The sequence below is a fragment of the Glycine soja genome, chromosome 17 (genome assembly GCF_004193775.1).
Source record: "Glycine soja cultivar W05 chromosome 17, ASM419377v2, whole genome shotgun sequence".
Classification (NCBI taxonomy): Eukaryota; Viridiplantae; Streptophyta; class Magnoliopsida; order Fabales; family Fabaceae; genus Glycine; species Glycine soja.
In genome coordinates, this window is record NC_041018.1 from 3,645,906 (window position 1) to 3,668,142 (window position 22,237).

Consider the following 22,237-nt stretch of genomic DNA (forward strand, 5'->3'; position numbering starts at 1 on the left):
TCAGGTTTCCCACACACAGCTCCACTAGGAACTACATGCCATCTTATGGTTTAAAAAAAAAGGGTCTCCACAGCAGAATATGAGGCATATGCTGGAAAGTTGTAATCCACGATACATCTTTAACAATAATTTGCCTCTATTAGAGTCAGAAAAAGGTCCATTGAGGTTTTAAAAAGTTTTCTAGAGTTATATATATCCTCTCGACAAAGCTTCTAGCGTTTAGGAAGAGAGACGACATAACAATTATTTATGGAAAAAAGAGATTTGCGATTATTTTGATTAATAATTAGAAGAAAAATAAATATTATTTTGCAATTGTTCACTCATTTGTTGGATATATTGATAGTAAACGTTTTGCGTTGAATTGATAGTCCTATTTTTAAAATTTCAGACCTACATATTCGCAAATATCGTTATTCCATCTCCTGTAGGACACATGCCATCTGTTTATTGGTCAGAGGACAGCTGACTTGGTGATCCACACTATAATATAATTTATCTTGTTAAGGAGGGTTAGTAAAGAAGTACTCGAGAAAAATGTTTCTTTGGCGGCAGATAAAACTTGTTTTTGTATAGTTCACTTTCCTCTTTGTTAATACAATGGTATATCTATTGCAAAGTTTGAACTTGCACGATTATCATCAGAAAAAACTATACAATATTACTATGGAAATCACCCCGTAACACAATAGACGACTTGCTCATATACATTCCCAAAATGACAACACTATATAAACAGTGATTTCTATATGCAGTAAAATACAACAAAATTGATATTTCAGCCTTCGTTTCCAGAACAGCATATATCTGAACAACATGTGATGCAGCCGAAGCATCCTAGACCAATGCAGAGTTGTGTCAATGCAGTTGCACATTGGTTGTTTATCCGGGTACAACACTGGATGCAGCACATGCAACAACAGTAACTGCACAAGGTTTCACAACAATTTGTGGCCGCCTTAAAGATTTCCGGCACTTCAGGAAATTTTGATTCAAATCCTGGAGGAGTATTTTCAGCAGTTGCAGTTAAGTTGCCAAAGCCAATACCCAAATGGGGTAGTAAAATCATTCTCTGGCCTTGGACGGGTGCCTCATACTGAGGATGGCTCTTTTTTGACGCCTGTTTGCAATGAATGAAATAAGTTTTTACGTAAGATTTTATCCATGTTTGATAACTAATTGGCGAAGGATTCAATGACAGAAAATAGGTTTTCAGGTGAAAGCATTATTTGATAAATGGTTTATTTATAAGACAATCACAAAATCCTCAAATTTTGATACATACTTCTTTCGTTCCGGCTGATTCCTTGACTTTCTTTAGATGATCAGTCTCAAGTATTATCATTCGTGTATACTCAGACATAAAGCCAGTCTGCAAGCTCAATTTTGCAACCTGCCAATTTAATGAAGTGGCATAAGAAAATTTATTTAATAATAAAAAGAAACTGAAATTCGCACTTACACATTGAGTGGAGTGATAGCATAGCATAGACCATCATAAAGTATTAACAAACCTTCTGTTCTAGTTGTTTATTTTCCATGAGCCATGCTTGGGCAGTAAGATGCTCTATTTGATCTCTTGCAGAAATCTGTTAATAGAGGAAACATAGAAATATAATGAATAATAATAATAAATGGGATGAAACAAAATTGTAAAAGTTGTGGACATTTATTAATAAACCAGCATCATCTAATCTAATTTCAATTGGTCTTACAATTATGGTAAAAATTTACCCAAATACTAGCCTTATATGGAAAAAACAGATTTTTCAAAGAGGTTCACGTAAGCACTAAATAGCTCTCCAGCACCCTTAAACAAAACTTAGAACCTCCTCTCAGAAATTGTAGTTATAATTTCAAATACAAGAAAACTTGAATTTTAAGTATGCTAAGTAGTAGAGTACTTTACCTTTTGCACAGGAATGTCCTTAGCATTTTGTATCTTCATATCTACTACAAAATTACTGAAATCAGCCAAGATACCTTCGATTTTAAGAGTTTTGGGAAAATTTCCCCTGTATCTCCCAGATAAAATCAATGGACCCTCTGATGAAAGATCTGGAATATGAGGAGGGTATACCTAACAAATATTGCAGATAGTCCCATAAGAATGAGCCACAAGCTCAGGGAAAGTTGGACAAACTTCAGCATATAGTAGTATGTGTAACAGAAAATAAATTGTCATAAAGACCAGGACATGTAGATTCACCATGGCATCACATATCGATCTCCATTTTTGAATGTCACTCTAAAGAAGATATAATCAGAAAAAGACATAATGAAAACTATAGATAAAATCACAATTCACCAAAAATCACCGAAGGTATTAAGGAACTACAGTATTAAGAAGGATGGGAGGACAAGAATAAAAATGAAATGGAGCACAATGGCACATTTTATCGTGAGAATGATCAATTCAAAGGCAGGGCTATTGAACAAATATGTTTGGTAATGAAAGACAGTTTGGTACATGGCATATGTTAGATAATGACCAAGGGAAAGAGTGAAAAACAGATAGCAAAGCAATATTTTTTCCAATTCATTCTTGCAAGGTAATTTTTAAATTTTACCTCGAGGTCATCAAGATCATCCAATGTGTCCATTTTGATATTTGCAAGAATGAGAGATGAAGCTTTGCCAAACAATGTCAGCATTCGAGGTTCAATCAAATCTGGCAATTCAAGAAAGAGGGGTCCTTATCAAATTAATTTTTAATGTGGCAAGTGTAACATCTTCATCATAGTCATACTAGCCAAGTGAACCTAGTTTGGTTAAATTTCAACAATCCCATTATATTCCAACCAAGGGTAATTGAGTCATTCAAACTTCAAGGTTAAAATGAAATTACGAAATCCTTCAAAGCCTTGTGATGATATTATTAAATAGTTTAGGGACCATGTTTGAAAATAATAAATATCATAAAACATTATTAGATAACTTTTGAATAAATATTACAACAAAAATGGTATCTCACAATGCCATGAGAATTGGTTAAAGACCAAATTCTTAGGAATATTATTCACCAAGAGATCCCTCATTCCCTCTTAACAATTTCCTCCAATGTCATTAAAACTTCAAAGTTTTGTGATATTGATGGTCTCCCATGCAACCATTAATTTATAGCTAATATTGTCCCCAAACTTTTTTATATTTACCACACTTTATTTTTAATCCTGGTTCACAATAACACCCATTTCATTCTTTGCTCCAACCAGTTGCCGATGCAGCGGCTCTAGCTCATTTAACATATGCTTTAGTCTTGCAACGCTTTTCTTCTGAATAATGACCCAAAAAGACTATAAGAGAGGTTATCAAAAAGGATCTCGAACTTAATGATTTGGATAGAAGTATGGTACTTGATAGAACATTATGGCGGAAGTTGATCCATGTAGCCGACCCCACCTAGTGGGATAAGGCGTTGTTGTAATGACCTCGCCTTAACAGTTAACAAAAAATTTATCGTGAATGATCTATGTTTGGTATATCGATAAATTTTACATTAGCTGCCAATGGCCTTAAACACCCCTCTTCCTTTACCTAGGCTTTTAGATAAACATTGTGTGTGTAAAATCAATACAAACTCTCTCTCTTCCCTAAATTGCAGATAACTCAAAAGTTCATGCTAGAGTCAACAACCAGGTCCCCAAATAAAATGCCTAGACTATGCAACCAACCTTGTGTAACCGTATTGCTTGGTAGGCACATATTTAGAGGCATGGTTTGCTGACCAAAATTTGTCTGTCATTTAACTTAAAACAAAAAAGAAAGATAAATAATCGCAATGCTATTTATTTATTTTTTTCAGAACTTACCTACATCCAACGCAGCATCATATTGGCCCCTACCAATCATTGCGAGCATTCGCAAGAAATAATGATTGCAGAACGAACCTGGGATTAAATGAGTTTAACAAAAGTGAGTGATAAAATGAAGAATTTCTACCAACACTTGAAATGAATTAGATTAAACTAAGAACAAGATCTTAAGCAGGTTTAATGAATAAAAAAGAACGTCAAAATGTTTATACTTATGACAAGTGGCAAAGTTTTGATCAAGGCTGAAAATATTGGGAACCATACCAATGCCAAAAGTGTAAATTCGAGGGCATATTGACTCTCCATTGATCATACGATTCTTTACCATAGCACAAATTTGTCTTTCATCTTCAACAGTTCCATCTGTAACTAGGAAAATTATTGGAACTGAACTTTGAATATTGGATAGCATCTCTATTGCCTGAGAATAAAAAGCAACAAATAAATAAACTGCATTCTAGTCAATGATAGAGGGAAGAAAACAATTACAATGATAAAGATGAAACATAATTTGAGGAATGGGTTTTCCATGCATCAAGCTGAGCAAAGATTGATTTATCTACTCGATATCACTTTGGTTCAGTATTAACTACTGCTCAATAATATTTATATTAATTAATGAAAAAGAGTATTTTATAGGTACCGTGTTTAATGGATGAGAAATATTTGTACCACCCCCAGCAACAAAGTTCGTGTTAATCCACTCAGTGGCCCTTTCAACAGCATCCCCGGAAGCCAATTCCATCGTTTTGGAAAATAGATAAGTCTCTCCATTAAAGGCTATAATATTAAATGAATCAGCCTGATTAAGCTTAGAGAGAGCAGTCAATAGTGCATTCTTTGTGTCTTCAATTAGCTTTCCCCGCATACTACCGCTGATGTCAATAATGAATATTATGTCCTTTTTGAATACCTACAAATTAAGTAATACCAGAAGTAAATAAAAGGCCACTCTAAAAATATATTATATTAAACATGGCATGTACACCTACAAAGTTTACAGTTATAGTGCAAACCTTGTCACTCTGAATATCTCCTGTAGAAAGATACATGTAGAACATCTCTCTTTGATCAAAATCATGCACAGATGCAGATTCCAAAAGAACACCACCAGTTATATGACTTGAAGAAACCTAAATATGCATACAGTGAACCAATAAGATAACCTTTCAACATCTCAAACTAAGGAAAAAACAATTTAAAAAAAAAATTGGTCATGACTCATGAGTCTTACAGCATATGAAAAGCTAAAATCAACTTTAGACCATGAAAGAACATCGGAATCATATAAGAAGCCCATGCTCCCAACATGACGCCTCACTTCCTGGACACAGTCACAATAAAATAGTCAATCAGTTATTACTTACATCACAAGTAAAATTTCAACAGTGTTGCCACAAAAAACAAAAAAAAACACGAACCTTCAGTGGGTGGCTTAATGTCTTGCACAGAAGCTCACCTCCAGTAACAGCATCCACATTAATTTGTATCTTTTCTCTTTTAGATATTTTCTTCCCCGCAGGGTTAACGAAATCAGGAAAGGTAAACGGCACATTCAAAGAGAACTGGCCTTTGGAGAACACTATTTTCTGAGACCACCGAACTTTGATCGACAAATTGGAACCTCCATCAATCTACCACAACCAGTTAGAAACCAATCACAATCAGCACCACAACAAGAAACACAAACCATACAAATTAAGAAATCAAAAGCTACGTGTTAAGCTATTAATTAACCTGCGGTATAGTTAAAGTAAATATATCCGGGATGAGAAACCCTCCGTTTTGAGGTGGCGAGGCGTTTTGGTTCCCATTGTCATCTTCCATTACAACCAGTTGAGTAGAATATGATTTTCTAGAAACGCTGACCTCAACACCTAGAATTGAACCCTGTGAAATAAAATCTGCAACACATTAAAAACATTACTCAAATTAAATAAAACAAAACCTCCATGATTACTTCTAATGAATGGAATCCTGAAAAAAAAAAAGGGGGTATATGTATGAGTACCTGGTGGCTGACGGGAACAGCGATGCGGCAATCGCAGGAGCGGCTTCCCATGACGCAGTGGAGTCTCCAAGTGCCGGAGACTGTGATAAACGCGGTTTCGTGGTAGCAATCAGCTTCCATCTGAATAGCGTTCATCTGAAGCGGAATCAACGCTGGAGGATCACACCTTCCGTACACGTGCGGTTGGTAGCTCGGGATGTCGGGGTTGTCCACGATCCCTGGATCGGAGATCACCGCGTAGACCATCGGCGCCGAGGGGAGAAACGCGGTGGCGGAGCGCGTCATCGGCGGCGGAGGTTTAGGAGGTGCCACCGCCCTGTCCTTCCCGAAGTATATGCGTTTGGAGAGCTTGAGGCCGTCATCAACAGCTTTGGAGAAATCCTGGGCCATTAAAGAAGTAAAGAAAATGAAATGTGAAGAAGAGTGCAGAAGAAGCAGAATGGTAAATTTGCATTTCGGATTTATATATAACAAGAAAGGAAAGGTGGAGGTGAGTGTGGGGCCCTCTTCAAGTACAAGGGCTGGTTTTCCGTTAGAAGTACGTGTGAGCTTTTATCTCTTGACACGTGTTTTGATAGCATGTCGGCAAGTGGAACGCTGATTCGGATTTCTTTCTGTTCTGTTTTATTTGATTGATTACGATGGGAAATTAATGAATTTGGAAGTCCCTGTCAGCGTGGGATGGTCCAGTTGTAATTGTTTTGGTTCTCCCTGCGCTGTCTTCATCCCCAGGACTTGACCGTTGCTATGGCCCTGCTCATGAAATTGTATGCCTTCGGACGGTGATCCCGGGCCGTAGTCAACTTGCGACACTTTCGGATGTCAATCTCCTGCATTTTTTTTTAAATTAAATTCAACTTGTTGAATTTTTATGCATTCAGAAAATAACCTATAGTATAAAATACTTTTATATTACTATCGTATAATCTAATCACAAGTTATCGTCCCTTAAAAAAAATCACAAGTTATAAGTATGTGAATAAAAAAATTCTAAATATTTTTCTTTTGAAGGATATTCTAAAGACTTTTACTTAAAGTGTAATTTAAGTTAGAAGATATGTTGAATTTATAAGAAAAAATTTGAATTTGATTTCCGCAACATATATCATTGAAAAAGAATAAGAAATTTAAGTGTGATTAAAGTTGTAACCAGACTAAGCATTAGTCTTATAGTTGATCCAAATGTCTCAATGAGAAGTGTTAATAACGCATCATTTAATATACTCTTAATACATACTTTTTCTTATTGGTTGAAATTTATTAAAAATTATAAAATTAAAAGAAATAATTATTAAATGAGGTGAAATCCATAAAATATTGTGGTTTTCAATAAATTTCAACTAATAATAAAAATGTGTTATTAACATTTATCATATGTAATTATAGTGGTTATAAAAAATCCTATTATATCAAAGATTATGATTATATATCATTAGTGTAAACTTTTATATTGTTAACTAATAAAAAATTATTATTAGTATAATATTTAAAGTAGTTATTATAAAAACTAATAAACTTACCTCATCGTTAAAAATATTAATACTTTATTTTCTACATTTTGAGATAAATATTTACTTGAATATAAATTATTATAATATAATTTAAAATAAATAAATATTTTTAAAAGTTATAATAAATGATTTAAATCATGATATAATAAGATTAATTTCAAAATGAAATGAATAAAAAATAATAAATCAAACAGTTTAATATTTTAATAATTAAATTAATAGTTAATATATATATATATAATAATTATATGCATGAGGAATTTTAATTAAACAATTATATAGATATATAAAGGTAAAAGTATGTTAGGTACATAGTACTTATAGCCACATCCATCTCATTGATTTTTTAATTAAGAAAACTGCTAGCAACATTTTTTAACATATTCATTCTAATCTGGCTTTTCAAAAATAAAAAACATACTCCCTTTTTTTTTACCAGAAAAACATACTCGTTATAAACAGTATCTATTAGTGACTAAAAATTATTAAAAACTACAAAATTATGAGTACAATTCATTAACTAAAAAAATAAGACTACAAAATAAAATAATTTTTTTATTTCAGTCAATAATATAAAAATGTATCCAAAGAAACATGTTAGATAATGTATTACTAAAATTTCTTTAAAATAGTGCAAAGTTTCTAAATAGTTTCTTTTATTTTTTGTTGTTACGTCGAGTTGATGGGCTAACAAGCCCAACTACATCCCACGAGGGTATATACATCATTGCTCACTTGTGGTATAGAGAAGATGCACATACATTATTAACAGACAAACTAACATCATGCTATTAATTTCGGTTGCAACGTAACGTCGGGGGTGTCAGTAGATGGATGAGCACATAAATGAGTAGTCAACATAACTATTGCACTCAGAGACCCACTAGTAAAATTGTCCCTGGTAAACTGTAGAGTATATTACATTCAGCGTGAAATGTATCGAAGCTTTGAAACTCCATGATATATGAAAAATCTAAGACTAATAACTCACTCTTCTGTTCCACCCTTCCCGATTTGTTTTTAAAGAGAGAGCAAGGGTGTTTTCCTGTTCTATTAGCTTCAACCTCTTCTACAATACATTATCAAGAACTCACTTTCAGTGACAATCTTCGAATGCTCACCTCCTATTCTGCAGCTTTTCCTATCAACCCTCTTTCAGCTGACCACTCGCTATGTGCCGGCCATATGAAGGAGTAATTAATTTACATAGCAAGTTACACTACAGAAGACCTCAAAATTTGCGTAGTCAAAGTTAATTTAAGACAATGCGACATTACAAATCTCTGCACCGTACGACTTCAAATATCTCGCCAGATCATCTCTGAAGTACAAACTCAGCTAGGACATATTGCAACCTCATGACTGCGTCCTCCCGCAAAACTATGGTTTGAAAGTGAGTGACCCTTTCCAAGCGGAGGAATGTTTGTAACCTTTTCAACGCTGACCAAATACTCTCCGAGCACCATAATGCGCAAACTATATTTGAGCAAAGAGCATTTCATTCCAGGTATCAGGAACACCAGGCAAACACCAGTGTAAGCAATCCTGCACCCCAGGCTTCGCAGTAAGACTGAACCGTGATATATGAGCCTCATCCCTAAGCTGAGAAAGAGCTGTTATGTCTAAGAGTTTAACCCCTGTTCCCTTTACCGCACTTGCAGCACCTTCATCACTAGACTCCTCTCCCAATATTTCCTTTCCAACGGACATGGGTTTGGTATTGTCACAACTGCCTCCTGTGTTCCAGTCCCCACCAACAAAATGCCTAGGAGAGATGGAACGAAAGAATACCTTCAAACCTGGATATTTTGGAAGCTGTGAATTTGCCCAACTAACAATGCTGTGAATCGTAAGATTCTTGGCACCCCAAATCACTGCTATCTTCCTATCAGTATTTGGCACACCACCAACATGCATTAACCATCGATTAGCCGTGAGCTTTCCCCGATTCCAGTGGTGACCTGTGTTGAGAACCAGGACATTGAACTTGTGGATATATTGGCGCAAGAATGCTGGCGGCCGATCAAGATGCATCGCATAATCAGTGTTTGGGTTGTTTACATCAATAGGTTCAACATCACAGAGGATTGCCGACCAGTAGTACAAGATGGTAGTATTAGTGCTTGAGAAGCGGAACGCCCACCCATTAGGACGGGCTGAGCCCTCAGCTATAACCAATCCATACTCCCTCCCCACATCTTCAACCTCAAGCTTATCCTTACCACCAGTGATCATGCACATTAAAGACTGGAACTGCTGCCGGCCCAACGAGTCTCCAACAAAAGCCAGAGTTTTGTTTTGCATCCTGAATGCAAAAATTAATCATACGTTTATTGACTTTTTCTGTTGAACCCAAAAACAGGCCAATAAAAAGAACTGAAAATGTAGATGGGAAGTTGGGGAGTGGGGGGGGATTTGTTTTCTAAATCAGAGGAAATCCTCAAGAGTAAAAAAGGCATCTCAAAAAGCACAGTCTTGTCACCTGAACAAAATAGACTAAATTAAGTAGCATGACTACCATGCTAACACATGACCTCATCCAAATCTGACCAACCCCCTTTGAAGTCAATTGAGATGCATCCTATGGCTCAATCATTTTAAATGAGTCTATGGGTAAAAGGGATTGGAAAATCACAATGTTCGGCATCAAATTGTACACAATTACACAAAAGTTCAAATTTGAAAGTTCTAAAAGTTGCGCCTTGTGTACAATTTGATGCCTTCTCAAGAATTTAGAACCTTCAAATTCTTCTATAATATGTTCAGGATCAAGAGAATGAAATACCTTCTCAAGAATTTAGAACCTTCAAATTCTTCCATTTGACAATCCTTGGGTTGCCAACGAAGCTTCTCATATTCAAAGTCCGTACGTTGCATCAAGTGGCAAGCCCACATCCCTGATAGCCACTGTTTGCAACCAAAACCTGAATACAAAGGCCGGTTGTTGTCTGGGACCCATTTTCCTTTTGCATAATTACAGACTGAATAAAGAGTCAACAAGGGAACATACATTAGTTATCAATACTTGCAAATATTGTTCATGAAAGATAGTCCAACAAATGTGCATGGTGCATTGCTCATGTGGAAGAATAATGATTTTTTTATGGATGATGGAGCAAACAGGTTGTCTAATATGAGAAATTTATTTTCCCAGGAGTAGTCTCTGGAAATATATTATGTGTCGTTAACTAATAATTACACGTACTCAAAGTAGTGACTGAGTGCTACCAGAATAATAGGAAATCTCTCGCAAATGAGGAAACAAACCACTAAACATTCTAACTTTAAGATAATTATAAAATATTTAAAGATTTCTTCAGGAAAAAAAAAAAGTTTCATATAAAAGTTAGGAGATTCCCTTCATTAGGAAGCTCATTGTTGGAAAATAAGTTGAAGAAGAAGTATCAATCTTCCCATACCTATGTGCCCGTTTGGCACATCTCCATAACCAACTCCGCTTATTGTGACACACATTCCAATGTTATATTAGAAGCTGAAATTAGTTTGAGCGTACACTCTAATTGTTTTTTAGAGTTCAAAATTAGTTCCACCAAAATCAATTCTACTCAACTTTGAAACAAATGGACCTAATGTCTCAAATTTTATTTAGAAAGTAGAAACTTTAAAAACAACTAAGTTACTTAGAAAAATCCAGAGATATTCTTTAAAAGGAAGCTCATTTTTATAAAAGAAGTTTAAAAGCATGTATCAACTTCCTTTCAACTTATCCCAAGGAGAGAAACTTGGCAATGGAGTTTTATAGATGATTAGCAAAAAGACCAGTACCTTTACTTTCTGTAGCATTATTCCAATTGTTGTCTTTTCCACCTGTTAAAGAGCTTATTTGAGGAGATTTTGTCACAGAATCGTTTCTATGCTTATTTTCTTCTTGTTTCAAACTTTTCTCCCCCTCGGCTTCATTTTTTTTAGCCCCAGATGTTGTTGGGCTGGAAAAAGTTTGTACGTTGTGATTTTTCTCACCTTCCAAGATTCTTTTGTGTTTTACTTCATCATCTGGCACACTTGAAGGAATTTCTATACCATCACAACAAAATTTAAGATTTAGCCCCAAGAAAACAACATGAAATTAACAGAGAGGGGAAGTAAACACAAAGACCACTTGGTAATGGTTTTATTTCTAAAAGGATGGTGGTATCTAATAAATGTATTTTCGGAAGAAGTTGTCTATATCTAACAATACTTTTAATTCAACCCTATCACTCTGGCTTAGCACAATGTTAAGTGCAGAATTCTGACCACTACAGCAAACAACAGGATAAGTGAATAAATAAGGCACCATATATAAAGGACACATATGCTCACATGCTCCTTTGGTACAGGGCATGGTACCACATCATGAGGTAGTGTAAACCCTTTAAAACCATAGAGGATTAAAGAAAGCAATATCTTACGTTCGGTATATGAAGTTGTTCCGGTTTTACTTTCACCCATTTTCTTTCCAGAAGAGCTTTGTGCAGGCACCGTCCATGATGATCCCTCGATATGTAGTTCCCCTAGCTCATTGGCAGTCTTTTTCTTTGTTAACGATGAGCCATCTTCACCCATGTTCTTTCCAGAAGAGCTTTGTGCAGGAACCGTCCGTGATGCTTCCTCGAGATGTAGTTCTTCTGCTTCATTGACAATCTTTTCTGTTACCAATGATGAGCCATCTTCGCCCATGTTCTTTCCAGAAGAGCTTTGTACAGGAACCGTCCGTGATGCTCCCTTGAGACGTAGATCTTCTGCTTCATCAGCAGTCTTTTCCTTTGCCAACGGCAAGCCATCTTCACCCAAACGTGGATCTGGTTCTAGCACCTGGTCTGAACGACGACTAGCTAAATGATCTGCAAACATGTAAAACAACCCCCTCAAAAATCAGTACTGAGAACAATGCAAGGGGCATTATTCAGCATGAACTTTCAAATCTTGGGTACAAAATCTATTACAGACAGTTTGTTCAGTCTGTAAATATTAATTTTTAAGGAACATTAACAACAAGTAAAATACTTTTACCTTTATAAAAAAAATATATAAAAATTAGAATTTCATTTGTCATATTGACAAGATGTAATATCAGTATTTTTTAATGAAAACAATAATATAAATGAAAGTAAACCTGAAGGCAGCTGCAGTGGTGGTGTTTGAGGAGGAAGAAAGGCACTAAGACCAGGCATTTTCTCCCATGACCATAAAATGATAGTTGCAGACATGAGAACAATGGAAATAAGTGAAATTTCTTTACCCCGTAATCCATTAAAGCCAGCCTTCATCCTGCATAAACATAAACATTAAATTACAAAGAACAAAAAAGTGAAGAAGAGAAGGACAAGCTCTCGTTTTTCAAAATGAGTTGAATTTCCAGCTCTAAGTGGCCTAGAATCTATGGAAATAAAAATAAGAAAAAACAATGTTCTAACAAGAAATAGCCAAAAACTTCACTCAGCCAACAGAAGAAACTAGACAATAAAAGCACATTCACGTTATAAAGGCAAGCAAATCCTCACAAACTGACAACTGTTAACAACATACTATAAAGCAACAACAGACATTTATTTGACAGTTAAACCTTAACCCTATGTTTTTATTAGTTTGTTCATCCCGATTCCCCAATAAATAGTTTCCACTCCCTCCTCCTGTGCAATCGAATTCGCTTCTGCTCCAACATATCAAACAAGAACCCAATCCAAATTAACAATTGCTAACGCAAAAATGGCTCTTTTCCTCTTCTATTATGCGCCATTCACCCTCTTAATTGTGAAACTCAGATACGTCACCGTGATCCAAATCCAGCTCTTACTTCACATTTTACAAAATGACTAAAAAAAACACACACACACGCAACGGTATATGTAGTGTAGGAGAATTTGCGGCATGCAGAGGAACCCTAAAAACGAAATAAACCGAAATCGAAGTTGACGAGCTAGCAATCAATCAGAAACAGAGATAAAATTAATAATGGATCTGGCAGGTTCATAAGAATTTGCACCTGTTTCGGGTGAACATGAAAAGTTTGCCAAATTCTAGAAGAGATCAGATGCCAAACAGAGAACAATGTTTCGTTAAATAGTTAGTTAGGAGAATCGGAAGAGAGCAAACTAGGAATATATGGATAAATTAATAAATCAGTCGCATAGAGAGAAGAGATTTGTTTCTTTATTATTATTAATTTAATTAAATACTCGTACATATCATATTATTATTATGTTACTCTTTCCATTCTCTGTTAATGTGGTAATATGATAATCAACTTTTATTTGGCCATACTTCGTTACATACCAATTCAGTTTATTGAATATAAAAATTAATGGTCAAATTTCGTACAGGTTTTTCTTCTTCGCCTCCATCATTAATATGAAATATCTAGTCCCTTAGTACTACTAATTTATCTGAGTTATACTAGTAATTGTTCTTTTTTCTAATGTTTTTCATTTATAATCAAAGTATGAATACATGTGAGAATATAATCAAACACTTGGTTGTAAGTGAATCATCTTGAAACTCTAGCTAGCTTCTGAACTACACGATTAACTTGTTTTCTTGTAAAATTTATCCTTGAATCTGTTAAAAAAATGGAACTTAGCTCTCCAATTAGTGAAAATATGCTACTAATTGTTAATTATTTGTACTCTTTTTATTCAACATTTATATTTTTTATTTTTATCAAGTAACTATCATAAAGTTAATTGTATATTTTTATATTCTATTTTTTCTTTCTCTTTGTTTTTTTTTTTCTAAAGAAAAAACATAAAGAGGCACAGAGTATATGATCCTTCCTCTAGTTTTTTAATGTTCTAAATTTGATTCGGTTATCTTGATACTTATAGGGATTATTTCAGGAAATAATCACAATAAATGCATTGTTATTTTTTATTAGTGAGAATAAAAGATAAATATTGGGAGCGTTACAATTAGGGGCAGACACAAGAAGGAAAGTTAAGGGAACCAAATATAATTTAGATAAATTTATACTAAAAATTTAAATTAATTACTTTTTATAAAAATAAATCCCAATTAATTATGCTACAAAATTTTATTAAAGTAAATTTGGAAAAATATATGTTACAACCTAATATTTAATGTTTTTTCAAAGTTCATATACTCAAAGTTAGAAATAGATTAAAGACAAACAAATAATGTCAAGAAAAACAAAATTGAGATGAGTGAAACAAAAAGAAATGAAGAACAAGAATAATAATAATAAAAAAGTATTGATATGTCTCAAAATTCAAGTTATTAAATAGTCCTTATGTAGTTTTTTATAAACTTATCTTATAGATAAAGGTTAATATTAAATAATAGTACCATTTAATTTCTCAAATCAATATAAAATAAAAAATAATAAAATTATTTGATTGCAAATATAAATATTTATAATCTTTAAAATATATTATAAAGGGAAAAATATCATAAAAGAAAATAAATAACACTTAAGTATTTTTTTTAAAAAAAGAAAAAAAATATAATTATTTCTACAATGAAGATTATAAAAAGAAAAAAAGATTTATTAAAAAACAGTATATTTGTCTTAAAAGAGAGATAGTGTCATTATTTTAACAATAAATACTATAAAAGGGAAGAACTATTTTGTAAAAAACAAAACAGATAAATAATACTTAAATATCATTGTTTTCTATAATTAAACTCTTCAATAAAATAATTAATTTATTATTAAAATATTATACATTATATGTGCTTAAAAAATAGATTAAAAAAAAGGAGGGGCCATGGTCCCCCTCAACTTTATGTATGTATGTTCCGTACAATAAGCTGTACACTCTCGCTCTGTTCAATTGAATTGCACTTTCTGATATAAATAGATAGTTGTTTATTATGAAGAATGATGTTTTATGAACTTTAGAGTTTCGAGACACTCTAAAATGATTTCAGGTTAAAAGACATATGTGGTAGTTGAAATATATTTTAATATTTTTCTTCATATTAAAATATATGTAGCAAGATTTTTATTTTTTATCTTTTTATTCAGTACTTTCTTTCTAATGTTCATTTCATATATTTCTTCTCTTTTAATTATTTCAAATTACTCTTGCTTTATCCATATTTATATCACTGCTTTTTCTTACTAGTATATCCTTGATTTTTTAAATTATTTCTTTCTTTCAATCTGCTATCTCTTATCCATATCTCAAAATTGAATTTTAACCATCATCTTTAAAAATAAATTTTTAATATTTAAAAATAATTTTGTTTCACAGTTAAATTGTTTAGTGTAAATTTAAAATGTAATTTATATATTTAGAAAAATTTATTTATTATTATAATTTTAATTGCTTGGAATAAATATTTATCTTATTTAACGCACAAGTTAAATATATTAGTTAGATTATTACTTATCGCACCAACGACATGAAATGGTGTATTACATTAGATTAGAATTTTAAAGGGTTTTAAAAGTTTTTTTTATAAAAAATTATCTGGTATTTAGTTAGGAATTTTTAATGGTATAAATAAGTTTTGTAGTATTAATTAAGATTTTTAGGATTTTTGTAAAAGGGTAATAAAATTCGGTGGTATACAATTAGGTTTTTTATAAATTAAAAAAATTGGTATTTAAAAATATATAAATTTTAATGAATTATCTTTTAATATGAATTTCAATATAATTTATCTAATTTTTTAGTATAAAACATTTATCAAACAATCCCACCTTAATCCTTAAGATTTTCAATTGAAGGAGATATTGAACAACTACAAAAAATAAATATATTTTTCAAGATGTATGTGTCAAATGTGTTTCTCTTGTACTTTTGAAACAAAAAAATGTCAAATATACTCCTTTATGCACTTTTGTATTTGTTTTTTAAATCGAATTAATGTTTATGTTATGTGTCAAGGTTAATTATGTTTTTCTTATATTAACTATATTTATCACTTGCTTAACATAGTATTTTTGTAATTGTCACTCTTAGTTTCGTCATCTCTATAACCTTATAATCCTCGTTCAAAATTTTCACCCTCACCACTCCTTTTCGTATTTGCTTATCATTGCATCTCATTTAAACATATTATTGGATTTATAATAAAATAATTGTAGCAATTAAATAAATAATCAAAAAACCAATGTATAATTTTAAGAGAAAAAAGTTATAAACTAATTGTACAAAAAGTTTTACACACTCATCCAATCACAACACATTATATATGGTAAGTTTTTTTATTTTTAAGATAATTATTTTTAAGTAACTCAAATGATGATTTGTGATTCAACTATAAATGATAATTATTTTCATAAAACTAGAATCAATTTAGTTATTAAAAGATTAAAAAGATAATTTAACAATACAAATATTTTTAAATATCATAACACATGTATGATTAAGATTATCTCCAAAGCATATGTAAATCAGATAAGTTTATAGTTAACATTTACTAATACTTTTAAAAAATATATTACATGTTAAATTGAATTTAGTTAATAAAGTACTAAATAGTTTTCAAATTTTACAAGAAACTTATAAACTAAAACTACTTAATAAGAACTTTTGATTTCACGATTGTATCCATAAATTTAACATATATAAAGAATTATTTCGAGTAATTTGTTTTTTGGGGATATATGATCTCATTGCATCTTCTGTTATAAATGATCTCATCACAAACTACGCATCATTTAAAAAAAAAATACTACGTTAATCATTCAAAATAAAAATTTAATTTAATTAATGGTATATGAGAAGAATTTTATATAAGAATCATGCGTCATTTTTTCTTCTTGTCTCCCTTTTTCTTAACCCGATTTGCATCTGCTGTCACTTACTGCATGAGATTTTCTGTCACCACCGCTATTGCGTTAGTATTATTGTTGAATCGCATTAATGTTACATGTAAAAGTTAACAAAACTTAATTGTAATGACAGTAATGTGTGGCTATCAATCCTTCACGGATTTCTAAAAACAAATTACCCTCAATTCAGTTTGTGGATATGCATATTACAGAGTTTCACATCTGCTGAAGGTAGAGACGGAATTGGCACTTTGGCAGGTATTTTAAGGGGAATAATATATCACTGCTTAACTAAGATTATCTCATTTTTTTTGTTACAATGAGAAGTATGAGGTGATGGTGCGAATTGATTAAGGTTGTCTTTCTAGGGACTCTACAAACTCTTTTTCATTACAGAGATCTAGTTATGGAACTGACTTGGAAAAAAGGGACGCAAAAAATAATTAAAATATCAGGGACAGTACCGTATACATGCAGTACTAGGTGTTGAAGAAAACCATTTCAACCGTGGAATTGATAATGAAGAAAACCAATTCAACATCATGCAATGCATTGTACTGGTTTGAATCTTCATATTTGGTGACTATAATCCTTCACAGTTTAAATATGCTAACAATTAACATTAATATTACCTAAAGTAAGTAACCAGAAAGACCAATCAGGAGCATAAAAGTCAGAAAGCTTGATGGTCTTGCTTATCAATATAGAATAACACACAAAATAGCACTGCTTTTTAGGTGGCAGGCAATGAGAGAGGACAAGAGAATCTCATCAAGGAATTATAAGCTTCCAAACTTCATACACCACAAGATATATAGTGCGTGTTTGAAAATATGTTGATAAGTTAAAAATCACGACTGAGATGTGGAAAATCATGTGTAAGATGTGAAACCAAACATGATAATTATCTTCTAGTCTGTTTGGAACCTTGTCCATTACTCCATATTCGTACGTGCCCATAGGTCTAGCCTCTAGCACATCAAAATGCAAGTAGTAGTGGAGACCAAGTTTAGTGCTAAAAACACTAAAGAGTAAACATCCACTGAATGCTTCTATCACATCATCCCTAAACCTGGTTCAACCATTTGAAAGATTCACAGCTAGTGGCTGCAAAGATTCAAGTAAAACCTTAAAAAATTATACGCTATAACAGCTTACCTTTGCCAGCAAAACCCTTTTAGCTTTGGATATGATGAGTGTTGCAGTGATGGGGCCAACCACATGGACCAGGGGTCTCTTGGCCTTCAATTTTATGCCTACTGGCTAACAAATCACCAACTCCAGATTTTGACTCTTCCTAAAATACCATGTTGAAAGAGACCAGTGCAGGTTGCTCACGAATCATGACAGAAATACTACTTCAATATTTTGTCTCCAACCAGGTACAAAAAGTCTTGAAAGTAATATTTATGCATGCATCTCAAAAGGCACCACTTCTTGATGTATCATTTGTAGTCACTGGTCCCAATAGGAAAAGATTCCTTCCCTTATTATAGATCACAACCTTACTCTTGTTAGTAGATGCAAGTCCCAGGTCTTTTATTTTTTGTTTCTCACGTATATTTTCTTTCCAAGACTATATTCTGTTTGAGTAGTCATGGGGCATTAAAATGTAAGTATCTCTACCTGTGGGAATTTGAACCTTGATTTGTCACATACATTACGAGGATTAGCCCTTTGCACCACTCTTCTGATTTAGAGACGAAGTAGCCTCACCTCAATATCACAATGCCCACTGATCACTAGTGTCTACGTCACTCTAGAAAAAATGACAAAACTTGCACATGGCTAATTTTAAGTCATTGCAATGTCATTTTCATACAATGAATGAGTCAACAAGATAGGCACTAAGGAGCCATCTGAGTACCCCGCTTCAAAGGCCACATCTACCACTTGGTTAGGGCATGTTTAACATATTGTCACATTTAAGATGAGCTAAAGTAAGTAAAATAGCCCTTTGGTATGAACTTGAAAGAAAAGAACTCAACAAACTTGTCAAAACATGAAAGCACTCTGCTCATAAATTATTTGGCAGGCCAGGGACTGTAACCTTAGTTATGAAACAAAAACTAGTGATACCATCTACTATAACCTTGAGCAAACTCTGGATTTTAGAATTGTGGTCTTTAATCTTGCTGTATACTACTTCATCCTAAAGTTTAGCCTTTGTAACAGGTAGTATCCTCTATAGATATAGCGGTTCTGTTATTACAATTCAATTTCCTATGACATAATGTCTTATAAAAATCTTGTACTGATAAAGATGTGGTTCACTTTTTGCCTGTGTATAAGAGTTTTATGTCAACTTTGCGGAACCACATACAATGAGAACGCCTTATCTTGTTGTAGTCATTCCTTTGGAAGATGGAGACAATATAACATGCGTGAACGTTTCCCCTTGCAACTGGTAGTTTTTGTTTTTTGGTGAGCTGAAGATAAAAGTGAATGTGGCATCTCCAGTAAACTTGGACTATTGGGTGAGAAGTCGAAGATTTGAAATGTGAAAACAAATCAAACTTTCAAAACCAAGCTTAAGCATGATGTCACAACTTTCTTTTTTCTGAGAGTTTAGTTAGCAATCATTGAGGTTGAAATCCATTCTCATTTGGGTGGGTCCTTTGCCATAATGGAGTTCTACCTTGACTCCTTGAGGAAAGTTAACACATATTAGTCATTAGCCAGTCCATGTTTTTCCTATCAACAGTTCAACACATTGAAACTACTTGGTTTTAGCCAAAATACACCTAATCTTACTAGGGACTAACTGTTTTCCTCTAATCATTTGATGGGCTGCTCATACCTATATTAAATTGACCACTGTGACACATAAAAGCACGTAGATATACAGGAAAAGAATGGCGGGTGTAGTTGAAAAATAACTATATCAAGTGCAGTTTGATGTTTGAACATTAAATGACACTAATTTTCTATGACATGTCATGCCAATCTTATGGACCAAATTACAGGAACAGCTTCCAAAGTAAAGCCACAATCCAATACATGGATACATACATATATATATATATATATATATATATGTGTGTGTGTGTAATGTTTGATTGCAAACCTGCATCAGTCTTGAAGAGACATAAAACACATTAAGACAACAAGCTGCTTTTCACATGTCAAAATAATTGGCAATCAATGCCTACAAGTTAGCAAATAACAGTGAATACGATCACGGATTCAAATAAAAGAAATTTCCTTAGCATACACGTACAAGTAACTTAAGAATGATATGCTAGATTGCAATTGACGACAAAGTGAAACGAATTTCGATCAAAATTGAGTCAAACTCATCCCACGTCCCAAAAAAGTGAAATATACCTAATTACCACTATAGTTTCTAATAAGCACTGGCAATTACCAAAAGTATGATAGACACTGAGGAGTGAGATGTCACAAGTTTGGAGGCTGCCAAGCAAGGAACCCGTTTTATTGCGTTATTTTTCTTCTACATACCTGTTTATCAGATTAACAAGATAAACTTAAAACGGTTGAAAATTAGATAAATGTGCCTAAATCGAACAAATGACAATGATCTACTACCAGCCAGTCAGGTTAGTTTTCCATGCTGCCATATGCTCAGAGTGACACGTGGCAAGAAACACCAAAATGACAACTTAAAAGCCCGTCAGTGACTCATGTCTAATCCATTTCAAGGACCCTGAAAGATCATGCTTACAGTCATTTCTACTAATATAAATAGCTTATTATGAGACGCATTTTTTTTAAAAAAATTTCAAACATTAACATAAATCTGTGTTGACTCCCTGCCCCTGCCTATATTATTACTACCGAGAAAGAAAGAGAATAAAGAAAAGAGAGAAAGAGAGAGAGTGATCTTGCAAGTTCTGTTCCAGCAAGCCATGGCAATTTCAGGGTCAGAGACTCAGAGTCCTTTAGTGAAAAGCGTTTCTCAGGTGGAAGTTGAGTGTGTGAAATGCGACTCGTGCGGGTTCACAGAGGAATGCACCCCTGCGTACATCACGAGGGTGCGTCAGAGGTACCAGGGTCGCTGGCTCTGTGGGCTGTGCGTGGAGGCTGTGAAGCACGAGGTGGTGAGATCAGACAGTGTCATCACCACGGAAGAAGCGCTGGACCGTCACATCAGCTTCTGCAGAGAGTTCAGATCATCGACGGTTACCAATAATAAAACAGAGCACCCCATCTTCGCCATGGGACGCGTCCTCCGGAGGAGCCTCGACTCTCCCAGGCCTCTCCGATCGAACTCCAGTGGGGCTCTCCCGTCCGTGGACGGGGTTCGAGCCCCACACTTGCTTCGATCGGAGAGTTGCTTCTCTTCTATCTCGGGTTAATAAGGTCTATTTAGTTTGCTTTATTAGACTCTTGCAGTTGCAGCAGGTAGGTAAAGCATGGAGCATAGAGACTCTGTGTGTGTTTTTCTGTGACTGACAGGTTTTATAAATCCACCACGAAGCCTCTCTAACATTGGCCCTTTCTGTTTAGACTTTAGATTGATTGAGTGGTTTGTTTCATGACTTTACTACTAGCTCCTTTTTCTATGATCATCAATGTATATATAGATTGATTAGCAAATTCTAAAATTTAGTTCTTCTAATCTGGGCTTGCCTTTTTAGTATTATCTTCTTCTGCAGAACATAATAAAGAATAAGACAAAAATAAGATACAGTTTTTTGGGTGCTTTTAATGCTTTTTTCTAATCAAAATTAGAGTTGTTTATGTTGACATGCTAACCTCTGTTACACAATTATCAGATAAAACTCCTATTCTGATTGGAAGGTGAAAAACTTTATTTATGTTTTATCCAAAGATTATGGGCAAGGATAAAACTTCATGGATATTCCAGCGGATTTTTATTGCTTCATTCTGGTTCAGTGTTTTTACATGTGTTGTTAATTTATTTGTTTTTTTTTTTTGTTATTGGGGTTATTAAGGAAACCTACTTTAAGGAAATAAAGCTGAAAACTCTTGTAATTAACTTATAAATTTGAATCAGAACAAAAAGACAGCGCAAAGTTGCGATTAGGATGGCTGGCTGGCTCAAGCACTCCTTAAAAGAAACAATTTTGCGTTCGCTGTATGCATAAAAAAGAATATGAGAATTTTAAACCTTTTCCAGACTAATAATTCCAGGTGTGCTTAGCTGTTTGTTTCAATTTTCAGCATGGCCATT

At 33.5% G+C, this 22,237-nt stretch overlaps 3 protein-coding genes across 3 annotated transcripts; 1 reads left to right on the forward strand and 2 right to left on the reverse strand.

Moving 5' to 3' along the window:
- Window positions 1–540: 540 nt before the first annotated feature.
- Window positions 541–6,216, reverse strand: LOC114393392 (von Willebrand factor A domain-containing protein DDB_G0292028-like). The gene is made up of 13 exons (XM_028354722.1): window positions 5,827–6,216; window positions 5,553–5,705; window positions 5,237–5,449; window positions 5,050–5,139; window positions 4,832–4,948; window positions 4,459–4,728; window positions 4,080–4,236; window positions 3,813–3,890; window positions 2,571–2,671; window positions 1,910–2,080; window positions 1,515–1,589; window positions 1,286–1,393; window positions 541–1,120 (listed from the first exon to the last, which is right to left on the reverse strand). The coding sequence occupies exons 1-13, from the start codon at window positions 6,214–6,216 to the stop codon at window positions 779–781; spliced, it is 2,265 nt and encodes a 754-aa protein (XP_028210523.1). The 3' UTR covers window positions 541–778.
- A 1,907-nt stretch (window positions 6,217–8,123) lies between these two features.
- On the reverse strand, window positions 8,124–13,478 carry LOC114393909 (protein trichome birefringence-like 14). Its single transcript, XM_028355410.1, has 6 exons — window positions 13,324–13,478; window positions 12,454–12,608; window positions 11,750–12,181; window positions 11,124–11,372; window positions 10,123–10,318; window positions 8,124–9,642 (listed from the first exon to the last, which is right to left on the reverse strand). Exons 1-6 carry the CDS (start codon window positions 13,338–13,340, stop codon window positions 8,814–8,816), a joined length of 1,878 nt encoding a protein of 625 aa, XP_028211211.1. The 5' UTR covers window positions 13,341–13,478; the 3' UTR covers window positions 8,124–8,813.
- Window positions 13,479–20,796: 7,318 nt separating this feature from the next.
- Window positions 20,797–21,661, forward strand: LOC114392823. The gene has a single exon (XM_028354051.1). It carries the CDS (start codon window positions 20,949–20,951, stop codon window positions 21,396–21,398), a length of 450 nt encoding a protein of 149 aa, XP_028209852.1. The 5' UTR covers window positions 20,797–20,948; the 3' UTR covers window positions 21,399–21,661.
- Window positions 21,662–22,237: the final 576 nt, after the last annotated feature.

Bases quoted from the DNA above. Each gene is read 5' to 3' on its own strand.
- LOC114393392 (XM_028354722.1), bottom strand. From the start codon at position 6,216: ATGGCCCAGGATTTCTCCAAAGCTGTTGATGACGGCCTCAAGCTCTCC. The intron at 1,394-1,514 runs GTTTGTTAATAC...TTAAATTGGCAG, and splicing joins ATAAACAACTAGAACAGAAG to GTTGCAAAATTGAGCTTGCA. The intron at 1,121-1,285 runs GTATGTATCAAA...CATTGCAAACAG, and splicing joins AATCAGCCGGAACGAAAGAA to GCGTCAAAAAAGAGCCATCC.
- LOC114393909 (XM_028355410.1), bottom strand. The intron at 12,182-12,453 runs GTTTACTTTCAT...ACATGTTTGCAG, and splicing joins ACCACTGCAGCTGCCTTCAG to ATCATTTAGCTAGTCGTCGT. The intron at 11,373-11,749 runs GTAAGATATTGC...GTGATGGTATAG, and splicing joins AACAACTTCATATACCGAAC to AAATTCCTTCAAGTGTGCCA.
- LOC114392823 (XM_028354051.1), top strand. From the start codon at position 20,949: ATGGCAATTTCAGGGTCAGAGACTCAGAGTCCTTTAGTGAAAAGCGTT.